Genomic DNA, 12,595 nt, shown 5'->3' on the forward strand with positions numbered 1-12,595 from the left:
TTTTGCCCTGCCACGAATCAGACCCTCTATATACTGCTTGAGGAAACTTTCCTGAACACTTGTAACAAATTCCACCCTATCTACTCCCTTAACACTATGATTTAAAATCCTCAAGTGCTTGTTAAATCTTTCTCGTCTCATCTTTAATCTATGCCCTCTAGGTTTGGACATCCCTGCCCTAGGAAAAAGACTTTGACTATTTACCTTATCGATGCCCCTCATGATTTTATAAACTTTTGTGAGGTCACCCTTCAACCTGTGCCGCTGCAGGGATAAAAACGCCTGCCTATTCAGCTTGTCCTGGTAACATCCTTGTAATTCTTTTCTGCACCCTGTAAAGTTTAACAACATCCTTCCTGTCATCAGCAGTAGGCTAAGGTTCAGGGTTAGCAGTGTTAAGGGCAAAGAATGAGATGAAACCCTGACAGAAATACTGAGAGCTTTCTTGATTAAAATTGGATTGATTCTAATCCAATGAGGAAAGGTGCACCAGTCCTGGAGAATGAAGTGAGGCAAATTGAAATACAGCAAACCTTTTATTAACTGGCACCTATGGGACCAGGAGCGCACCAAATGATCAAATATTCTGGTTCATCAAGCCATCCACATAATCAATGTAAAAACACACCCTAAGTAAAATAAATGTAATGTAGGAGGCATGCACTGTATTACTTTCCTTCCGGCAAATAATAATTTAAATAAAACTTGCCAGCAGAGAGCCTTCCCACTTGCACCTTCAACTGACCACTCAACATCTTGGAGGTCGTGATAATGTAGTTTACCACCAGTATTTCAGCGATATAACTTTTACTGATGAACACAGCAGGCCAAGCAGCATCTCAGGAGCACAAAAGCTGACGTTTCGGGCCTAGACCCTTCATCAGAGAGGGGGATGGGGAGAGGGAACTGGAATAAATAGGGAGAGAGGGGGAGGCGGACCGAAGATGGAGAGTAAAGAAGATAGGTGGAGAGAGTGTAGGTGGGGAGGTAGGGAGGGGATAGGTCAGGCCAGGGAAGACGGACAGGTCAAGGAGGTGGGATGAGGTTAGTAGGTAGCTGGGGGTGCGGCTTGGGGTGGGAGGAAGGGATGGGTGAGAGGAAGAACCGGTTAGGGAGGCAGAGACAGGTTGGACTGGTTTTGGGATGCAGTGGGTGGGGGGGAAGAGCTGGGCTGGTTGTGTGGTGCAGTGGGGGGAGGGGACGAACTGGGCTGGTTTAGGGATGCAGTAGGGGAAGGGGAGATTTTGAAACTGGTGAAGTCCACATTGATACCATATGGCTGCAGGGTTCCCAGGCGGAATATGAGTTGCTGTTCCTGCAACCTTCGGGTGGCATCATTGTGGCAGTGCAGGAGGCCCATGATGACATGTCATCATGGGCCTCCTGCACTGCCACAATGATGCCACCCGAAGGTTGCAGGAACAGCAACTCATATTCCGCCTGGGAACCCTGCAGCCATATGGTATCAATGTGGACTTCACCAGTTTCAAAATCTCCCCTTCCCCTACTGCATCCCTAAACCAGCCCAGTTCGTCCCCTCCCCCCACTGCACCACACAACCAGCCCAGCTCTTCCCCCCCACCCACTGCATCCCTAAACCAGTCCAACCTGTCTCTGCCTCCCTAACCGGTTCTTCCTCTCACCCATCCCTTCCTCCCACCCCAAGCCGCACCCCCAGCTACCTACTAACCTCATCCCACCTCCTTGACCTGTCCGTCTTCCCTGGCCTGACCTATCCCCTCCGTACCTCCCCACCTGTACTCTCTCCACCTATCTTCTTTACTCTCCATCTTCGGTCCGCCTCCCCCTCTCTCCCTATTTATTCCAGTTCCCTCTTCCCATCCCCCTCTCTGATGAAGGGTCTAGGCCCGAAACGTCAGCTTTTGTGCTCCTGAGATGTTGCTTGGCCTGCTGTGTTCATCCAGCCTCACATCCTATTATTTTGGAATTCTCCAGCATCTGCAGTTCCCATTATCTCTGATATAACTTTTACTGTGCCGGTTCATAAGTTGACGGTTAAAACAAAGTTTGCTGCATTTCAGTGGGAGAGCATATGGGGAACAGTGATTGTAATATCAGTTCAGAATAGTTATGGAAAAAGATCAGGAGCAATCAGGTTTAAAGATATTTGGCTGAAAGAAGATTAACTTCACTGAGTTGAAAAGGATTTGGTTCAACTGGATTGGATTCAACAATTGATGGGCAGAACAGCACTTAAATGATGGGAGGTCTTCGAAGAATAGACTATTTCCATTGGGAAGGAAAGTGAAAGGGCATTTAAGACTAGAGCCCCTTGGATGACTAAAGATATAGATCTGAAAATGAGCTGTCGCCAGAAACAATGTAGAAATGGGTAGGAAATGAGCATTGTAGCACCACATTTTCTGAAGAAGGGTTTCGACTCAAAACACTAGCTTTCCTGCTCCTCTGATACTGCTTGGCCTGCTGTGTGCATCCAGCTCTACAACTTGTTATCATAGTAGCGCCTGCTGACATGTCAGTTTCCTGTCAACATGGACTGCATACTGGGGATCACCAAGAGTGAATGTAGGGCAGAGTTGGATGGGCCATATAAGTAGGTAGACAGCGCAGAGTGGACTGCCCAATATTTCCTCCACTATCTTGGGCCATTTTAGAGCCTTGGCTTGCCACTGATAATATGCGGGGAGGGATCTTCTGCTCTAACACTGTGCTCCAAGGATAATCTGCCAGTGGCAAGACCTGTTCCTGCTGTCTCCTCACTGAAGTTCCCTCCTCCTCTTTCTAAACTCTAGTGAACACAATTCTAACCACTCCAGTCTCCCGTCATATGTCAATCCTACCATCCCTGGAATCAGTCTAGGACATGTTTAGTTTACTCCCTCCATAGGTAGAACATTCTTCCTCAGATAAGGAAACTGAAACTACCAATAATTCTCCAGGTTTGGTTTCAGCAAAGTCTCACTCAGCTAAAGGCTCTAGAATTCTCTACCTCAAAGTGGCTGAGGACTAAACATTGAATGATTTCAGTAGGGAGTTAGATATAGTTCTTGGGGCGAAAGGCGCCAAAGGGTATCTGGAGGAAGCAGGAATAGGATACTCAAATGGATGATCAGCCATGATCAATATTAAATGATGGGGCAGGATTGAAAGGCCAGATGGCCTCAGTTTTCTATGTTTTTATTAGATTGTCTGTAAAGAACCAACAAAGGCACGATGAGCTGATTATCACCCTTCTATTCCATATCATTCTATGACTCATCTACAGATTGTCAGTCCTACTCATTTCACAGGCCCTACTCAGTTGAAACGAGCCCATGATTTCTATATTTATCTATTGTAAAATTGCTTACAGTAGTTTTGTAATTTTCTGCAATTTCTGTACTTTTGGAATCAATGTTTAGAGAATAGTCTTATTGTTGCTGCGAAGCCCTGTGTGGACTGATTTCATTCTAAGTTGGAAAACTGTTCATCATCTTCCTAAAATCTTACAAATTTGCTGGTAATTAATTACAAATTTAGTTTGGCTTCCAGACTCAGAGATAAATAATTCACTTTTTCAGAATGAGTGATGTGTACAGAGGATGCTGCATGTGAAGCTTGAGCATTTCATTGTTCTTTAACACCCTCCCCCCCCACCCCCCACACACACTTAACTGATCGTTCGTAACAACAATCAGTGTTCTTTTATGTGGTCTGTGAAAGCAAAGTAACAGCAACAAATGTAGTAATGCTGCAAAGTAAATGTATCACGTGACAAAGGAATTGGGAATGATATGTAATTCTGAAAGCTCAGAGAAAAATTAAAAGCCCGTGCAGTAATGGGAATGAATTGCTACATTGTAAATCAACAATCATTTTGACTCATGTTTGTTGCATGGAAGTACTCCCTAAAATATGTTAGAACATGAATCGGCCCGAGCTCTGTACTGTGCTTTGAAATGCTTCAGCATTATATTAATTCCTGTGTTTGACAGTGTGGAGTGCCAATTTCCAATTTTTTTTGCTGAATAAACACTAGAAACTAGAATTGCATCTGCCGTGCACTGCCAAAATTCTCATTTTGGTGCCAGGCAAGAAATTATTTTGAATGAGCACAACAGATGAGACATGGTGGCTCAGTGGTTAGCATTGTTGCCTCACAGAATCAATTCTAGCCTTGGACGACCGTCTGTGTGGAGCTTTCACATTCCCCCTGTGTTTGCATGGGTTTCCTCCGGGTGCTCCATTTCCTCCCACAGGCCTACGTTGTGCAGGTTAGATGGATTGGCCATTTAAAATTGCCCATAGTGTCCATGGATGTGTAAATTAGGTGGATTAACCATGGAAAATCCAGGTTTACGAGGATAGGGTGGGGGGGGGGGGTGAGTCTGGGTGGGATGCTCCTCGGAGAGTTGATGTGGTCATGTTGGGCTGAATGGCCTGTTATCACACTGTGGGGATTCTATAATTCTATGGAGTGTTCCATTTTACCCCATGAATCTGCTCTGTTGTTCAGTTGGATGGTGGTAATGTAGCATGACCCTTTTTATAAAATGGTTCAAGCGGCATGGTGGCTCAGTGGTACTGTTGCTGCCTCGACAGCAACAGGGACCCAGTTTTGATTCCACCCTCGTGTGACTGTCCGTGTGGAGTTTGCACATTCTCCCCGTGTCTGTGTAGGTTTCCTCTGGGTGCTCTGGTTTCCTCCCACCGTGCAAAGATGTGCAGGTTTGGTGGATTGGCTATGCTAAATTGCCCATAGTATTCAGGGATGTGTAAATTAGTTGGGTTATAACAGGATAAGTATGAGTGGGATGCTCCTAGGGTCAGTGTGGACTTGTTGGGCTGAAGGGCCTGTTTCTACACTGTAGGGTTCCTATGATTCTATGAACTTGCAGGTAGCAAACCACCATCTGTTAACAATTCACAACTCTCTGCATCATGTAAAAGTCAACACAGCTACTTAATGTCATTGATATCATACATCTAATGTTCACAATTTGGGTGTACATTCTCCTGGCGAGACGTTTTGATTCAATTTCCTGAGATCGACTAATCTTGGTGCCAGGTATGGTGAATTTTAAAAGGAGTTTGGTTGCCCGTGGTCCCCAAAAAGTGTTCAGGAAATAGCTACAAGGGCTGCCAACTGTGGAAATGGACTTTGGGAAAGACCCATCATAATGATCAATGACTGCAACACAGCTGTTAAAACAGCAATAAAATAAACGTCAATCCAGCTTTTATTGCCTATTCATGCCAACTAATGCCACTTTATGACCTCACACCCTCATTACCACTCATTAACTATTCTGTTCAGTCCATCAACCCTGCTCTGCCATTCAATAGGATCGTGACTGAACTGCCATTCCTCACATCCACTTCCCTGCCCTTTCCTCAAAACCCTTGATTCTTCTACTGATCAAGAATCCATCTATTTCTGTGGGTAGCATATTTAGTGAGCTGGTCACACCATAAGTAAGGACTACACAGGTGTGAAAGCATTGAGTGACCACCAGGAAGACTTGCAAGTGTAGGCAGGCAGTGTAGGAGCCAACTGCAACTATCCGCCTCGCAAACAGATGTACTGTTTTGGGCACTGTTGAAGGATGGACCCTCAGGGGAAGCAGCAACTCCCAAGTTTGTGGCACCATGGTTTGCTCTGCTGCACAGCAGGGGAGTAAAAAGACTTCGAGAACTTTAGTGATAAGGGACTCGATTATAAGGGGAACTGGTACGAGTTCTGTGGCAGCAAACGAGACTCTTGAATAGTATCTTTCCACCCTGTTGTCAGGGTGGAAATGTCTTATAGCAGCTGCAGGCCATTTTAAAAATGGTGGATGAACTGCCAGCTGTAGTGGATACCGATGATGTAGCTAAAAACAAAATGAGATCCTGCAGCAGGAATTTAGAGTGTGAGGAAGTAAATTTAAAAAAGTGACTACGAAAGTTGTAATCACTGGATTACTTCCATTGCTACATTATCACTAAGTATAGGAACAGGAAGATAGGTCAGATGAACCCATGGCTAAAGGGAGGGAGGTCTTTAGATTTTTGGATCATTGGGACAGATCCTGGAGTAGGTGGTACCTGTACAAGCTGGACAGGTTGTGCCGGAATTGGAATGGGTCCATTATCCTTGTTCAGAGGTTTCCTCATGCCCTTGGGGAGGTTTAAAACTGATGGGGCACAGAGTAGACGTTAAGTTGGAAGCAAGGCCCAAGGTATAGAAGGAATGTGAGGACACTTCAGTAGGTGGAGAAGACAGGCAGGATAAGGCACATGGGACTCTAGAAAGCCATATTGCATCTATTTTAATGCAAGGTGCTTGACTGGTAGGATGATTGAACTTAGAACATTGATCAGCACATGGGAAAATGGTGGCGTTGCAATCATGGAGACATGGTACATGGTGGAAGGGAGGACAGGTCTGGCAGCTCAACGTTCAAGGGTATAATAGGTTCAAACGCAGTATGGGGAGGTGAGAGAGATGGAGACATTGTATTATTGATAAAGGAAACTGCCACTGCAGTAATGAGGGAGGATATCCTAGAAGGATCTTCAAATGAGGCCACCTGGGTAGAGCTTAGAAATAAAGAAAGAGTGATTACCTTGTTTTTGGATGGCATAGACATGGGCCTGTTTCTTTGCTGATGATGGTATGACTTAAATATGTACAAGGACTCTGTCACAGCTCTCTGTGCCAATGAGTTCCAAAGGCTGTCAACAGTCTGAGAGAATAAATTTCTCTTCTTCTCAGTCTTAAATTGACACCCTTCAATTCTGAGAGTATGCCCTCTGGTTCTAGTCTCTCCCATGATGCGAAACTTCCTCTCAGCCTTTATGACCAAATAAAAACTAAAAAAACTGCAAATGCTGTAAATCAGGAGCAAAAACAGAAGTTGCTGGAAAAGCTTAGCAGATCTGATAGCGTATGTGAAGAATCATCAGAGCTAATGTTTTGGGTCCAATGACCCTTCCTCAGAATTAACTAATATACTATCCAACTTGTTTAAACTTTCTTCATATGACATTCCCTCTCTACCAGGTATCATCCAAGTGAACCTTCTCTGAATTACCTCCAATGAGATGAAATCTTTCTTTTAATGCAGGGTCCAAAACTGGTCACAGTACTCCAGATGTGGTCTCATCAGCACCTTGTACAGCTGCAGTAAGACTTTACTACTCTCATACTCCAACCCCCTTGACATAGGCCCTTTGGCCCAACAAGTCCACAACAACCCTCAGAGCATCCCACCCAAACCCATTTCCTTATAGCCCACCTAATCTACACATCCCTGAACACGACAGGCAATTTCGCATGGTCAATCCACCTAGCTTGCACACCTTCGGACTGTGGGTGGAACCCGGAGCACCCCCACGTAGACACGGGGAGAATGTGCAAACTCCACACAGACAGTTGCCCAAGGGTGGAATCAGAACCCAGGCCCCTGGTACAGTGAGGCAGCAGTGCTAACCACTGTGCCATCATATCAGTGTGCTAGTTTTCTGTGTCTCATGCACAAGTATCCCCAAGTCCCTTTGTGTTAATATTCTGTTCTTCAGTTCTCCCTTCCAAAATGAACAATGTTGCATTTGCTAACTTTTTGCCCTCTTACTTAACCTATCAATGTCTCTCTGTAAACTGCTTGTATCCCTCTCACAACTTGTCTTGCCACAATTTTGTGTCTTCTACAAATTTGTCTATAGTACATCCCCTTCTTTACTCTAAGTCATTAATAAATATTATAAACAGTTGTGGTCTCAATACAGATCCCTGTGGAACCCAGTTGGTCTCAGGTGGCCATCCCAAAAAAGGGGGATTTGAACCCAGGTCCCCAGGACATTAACCTGGGTTTCTGGATAAACAGTCCAATGAGGCCATTACCTTCCTCATAGTTTCTACCTTCTTAACACCACTTTAACAATTTTAAATGCATGTAGGGCTGACAATCAAAATGTGAGCTGATAAGCATCCCACAATGATGTAGAAGGATTGTGAAATCAGACTTGCAGTACAAATTCTATAATGATAACCCTCAGGCTTATATCAACAGGCAAAGCAAACTCTGCAGACATTTCAAAGCTTCAAAGATTAGGAGACATAAATGCTTTGACAGTTCCTGGAGTTCTGAAGATGTGTTTATATAGTAAATAAAATGTTGACTGTTTATCCACAGATGCTGCGAGACCTGCTGCATTTCTCCAGACCTTTGATTTTATTTTAGATCACCTTCGTCTGTAATAATTTGCTTTTCTGACATTTCCCTGATAGTCCCAATTCATTTACCCACATTTTCATGTCCTCTTTAACAATCCACATTGGTACTAGATCTCTCCTAAAAATCATCTCACCTCTTTTAAAGGTGTTCCCTGCACCATCTACAAGATTGCAATATTTCTGCAAAGAACTCCAGCAGCCTTAGTTCTTCTCCTGAAAGGTGTAAAACCAACAAGTCATGCTTTTGATATTCCATTAGTGAAAATTAGATTTGCTTGAAGGCAGCTACAATTTGGAACCTGCAAATGTTAATGTGAAACACAGATGAATGACTGCCACCAGTACCCAATAACAATGGTGGGTTCTGGCTGTGAGAGTGGGACTTCCAGTGCTATTTTGGCTACCCAGTCTCTCATTGTGAATATTCAAAGAATTCTCTAGGTTAAAAAACCAAGCTTAGTTTGATCAATGAAATTGGGGTACAGTGATGTAGTGGTAATGTCACTGGACTAGTAATCCAGTGATTAAGCTACATTCCAGGGACACGGGTTCAAATCTTACCATGGCAGTAGGTGAAGTTAAATTTGATTCATAACGTTTGGAATTGAAAATAGTTTCAGTAGCTGTCCCTCTGAAGTTGTCATTAGTTGTTAATTATTGTAAAAACTAACAAGTTACTTATGTCATTCAGAGAGATAAATCTGCAGCCCTTTCCCAATCTCACCTATGTGTGACTGCATTCACATGGTTGATTCTTAACTGCCATCTTGATTGTTGAACAAGTTGCTCAGTTAAGGGCAGTTAAGAATTGGTACAAATTTTGCTCTGTCAGCAAAGCCCACGTTGCATAAATAAAGAAGCGAAGACTAACTGCAGCTCAGATTAAATCTGGTCTATTCCTGACGCAAACATGTTTATCTGATAGTTGTATATTTTTATGTTTTTGTGTGTGTATGTATAAAGATCTAAAATGTTTTGAGTTTGCTGATAACATTTCTTTTCGAACTAGCTTCTCAGGGTTATGGCATCAAAGATGTTGCAACTTGCAGAAACCTTGTGCTTTGAGGAAATAAATAGCTATGAAATCCAAGAGACTTTACCGTTGGTTCAAGTATCTGCATTATTGAAAGAACTTGCCAATGTTGCAGCGATCTTCAACGTAAGTAATCTTGCTTTTAAATTAGTTTGTTTATTTCAAGTAATTCATGGGATGTGGGAGCAGCTTGCAAGACCAGCATTCATTACCCATCCCCAGTTGTCCTTAACATGATTGGCTTGCTAGTCCATTTCGGAGGGCAGTTAAGGGTCAATCACAGTGCTGTGTGTTACATTTAGGCCAGTCTGGGTAAGGAATGCAGATTTCTTTCCATAAAGCGCATTAGTGAATCAGATGGGTTTTTATTACAACTATTGCTCTTGGTCACATGAGGTAGCTTTTAAATGCAGATTTTGCAGAATTCACATTTCACTATCTGACACGATGGGGTTTCAAACCTTTGTCCCACAACATTTCACTGGGTTTCTGGATTACTGATTCAGCAACACTACCGTTAGACCACTGCCTTCCCCTAATTCTTGAAAGGTTAAATGAATAAAGAGGAAAACATCTGAAAATAACCAATGGTACTTTACTTCGTTTCTACTTTGCAGTATCACACAAATTGTATTCTCCATTAACAGAATATGGCCGACAAGCCAAAAAGTCACAGCCAAAAATGAATTTCTGTACAGTAGCAAGTAGTAGTTTGCATATCCCAATGACTGGAAGACTGTATCAAACAACATGTACCTTTGACTTGTCTGCAGCAGGTAGCGTGAAAACTGTTCTAAGCAGACACATTTGCAAAATTCAGAACGTAGTGTCCAGTATTTGATGTGGTTCTTGTAGTGGACTACGTGTAGTATTCTAACCGAGCTAAGAATCATACCAGAAACCAGTTTAAAGAAATCAGTCAGCCCAGTCTGATTCATTTGAACATTCATAAACAGGTCCTGTTCTTAGCAGGCAAAGAGAATAATGTCACATGTTGTACCTTTCTGAAGATAGTTTGCTTGTGTTTCAGTCCTGATGTGTGCAAGACAAAAACCTTCATGTCCCTTTCCAGGAAAATTTCAAACAATTATGACCTAAATGAGTTGATGCATGGTTGTTTAACTGCCCAATCTACTTTAATGACAAAATTCATTTCAAATATTCTTACATAAATAATTTTACTTAAAACTAGACAACTTACCACAATAAACAATATGGAACTGGACTTTAACTCAGAGGTGACAAAGAAGTGGAAGCATTGGTTTAATGTCAGGAAACTCAACATATCCTGAAGGTCCTGTTGAATTTAATTACAGGACCATATTAACATTTGTTTTTCTTCATTTTTGGGTTGTAGTCAGTCAGATTGGGAAGTTGGGCCTGGAGATTTGAGACCTAGCGGCCATTATGTGAGAAGTTGAAGGCCTACATGATTGGACATTGGTTGGGAGACCTGGAGAAAGAGATGGGAGGAGTGGATGTATTGGTTAGTGGATCTGATTGGTTATTAGGAAAACACTTACCCATAGATCCAGCAGTCCTTGCAATCTTTTAGCTGCTGACTTCCAAAGTTCAAGAAACCTAGCAAGTTGGAATTAAATTTGAAATTAGAAATTAGAGATCAATATGACTTTCCCAAGAGATTCTTAATATGAGTGCCCCACGTTTCACACAAAGAGTAGTTAAGGTCTGAAATCCACTGTCTGAGATTGTGATGGAGGAGGCTTCAATCAAAGCATTCAAAAGGAAATTAGATTGTCATCTGAAAAGGAAGAATGTACAAGGCAAATTGCTTGTTTAGAGATGCTGTACATGTAATAGGGCAAAAAGTGTCTTTCTGTGCTGCAACAATTCTGTGATTCATTAGGTTAACTTTAATACAGCCCCTCATGACATAAAACATAGTGGTGATCCCATTTATTAAGGCATCCCACGTCAGCTTCCCAACAGTTTCAAGCTACCTCGCCAGTTTGGTTGGAGTGGGAACGTTGGAGATCGTGGCCTTTGGCAGGGTGATATCATTTCACAAAGCCAAGGTGTTACAGCACTGAAAGAGGCCATTCAGCCCATCTTGCCCAAAAGACTTGTTAAATGAGCATTGTCTCCCAGTGCCAATCTTCTGTTTTTTCTCCCATAGTTTTGTTTGCTATTTTTATTTAAATAATTGTCCATTGCCCTTTTGCCTACCTCAAATCGAGCCTGTCTCCTCCACATTACCAGGGCATGCATTCATACCCTAACTGCCTACTGTCTGAAAAAATGTTTCCTTGCATCGCACTGGCTTCTTTTGCATATCACTTTAAATGTACACAGAGATAAACAGTTGGCCTGCTGTGTTCATCCAGCTCTCGGCGCAATCTGCCCGTTAAACTAGTAGAGCTGGATGAACACAGCAGGCAGAGCAGGAAAGTATTTTTGTTCTTGTTACTTTTACAAGTGGGAACAGTTTCTCCCTATGTCACCAGCTCATCATTTTGAAAACTTCTGTCCAATCTCTTGTTAACCAAATTTCCTCCAAGCAGAATAGTTCTAATTTCAGTATTTTCCCATAGCTGAAATTTCTCATTCGTGGAACCATTCATATCCTTCTTAAAATGTTGTGCCCAGAACTATACATAGTAATCCAGCTGAGGTCTCACGAGTGCCTTCTCCTTAATCTCACTGAAGCAATTGTGACTCATTACCCATGCTCCCATTTCAATGTAATAGTGAGTCAGCCATGAAATGTGGGACTTCCAAAGTCTTGAAGAAGGCACAGAAAACTTTTTTCAGATTTGTCAACAGAGTTCAGGAGGATTCATTGCTCTGTGCCTGATTGAAGGACTGGGCAGTAGGAATTGGAGGAGGGTGGGGTGATGCTAGAAGCTACACCCTGTGGTCACCTCCAGCATACTTGATCACAATGCCTAACCTCTGTCTCCCCTCCACTCATTGCCTCCACCCTCACACCCACTTCCAACCTCGGCGATGACTATCCTGCTGTCTCCACCTTGCGTTCACTGGCCTTTGGTCTCCTGTCTGTCTTAAATACTAGCCAGTTGTGGATGAGTTTCCAATATCTGCCACTGCCCTTGCATTTGATGACAGCACTTGGAGCCTTAATTGACCAATTAGAGTCTGGCAGATGTCAGGCAAGATTACTGCCTCCATGGACCTCCACAGTGGTTAACTGACAGTGGCCACAGATTTGAGTTATAAGGAGAGTTTGGATAGGTTGGGATATTTTTCCCTAGAACATAGGAGACTGAGAGGTGACCTTACAAAAGTGTGTAAAAGCATAGGAGGCATAGATAAGGTAGAAAGCCAACAGCTTTTCCTGTGATAAGGGAGTCTAAAACTAGAGGGTGTAGGTTTAAGGTGAAGGGGAGAGATGCAATTGGGTT

The 12,595-nt window shown here is 43.0% G+C and overlaps 1 protein-coding gene across 3 annotated transcripts in view; it reads left to right on the top strand.

The window, feature by feature from the left end:
* Positions 1-12,595, top strand: part of ccdc142 (coiled-coil domain containing 142) — a 157,526-nt gene that overhangs the window by 110,367 nt on the left and 34,564 nt on the right. For all 3 annotated transcript variants that reach the window (XM_059649984.1, XM_059649983.1, XM_059649985.1), the window contains one exon: positions 9,189-9,338. In XM_059649984.1, coding sequence (XP_059505967.1) covers positions 9,189-9,338 — 150 coding nt within the window. The remainder of the gene's footprint in view (positions 1-9,188; positions 9,339-12,595) is intronic.

The sequence above is a fragment of the Stegostoma tigrinum genome, chromosome 1 (assembly GCF_030684315.1).
Source record: "Stegostoma tigrinum isolate sSteTig4 chromosome 1, sSteTig4.hap1, whole genome shotgun sequence".
Lineage (NCBI taxonomy): Eukaryota > Metazoa > Chordata > Chondrichthyes > Orectolobiformes > Stegostomatidae > Stegostoma > Stegostoma tigrinum.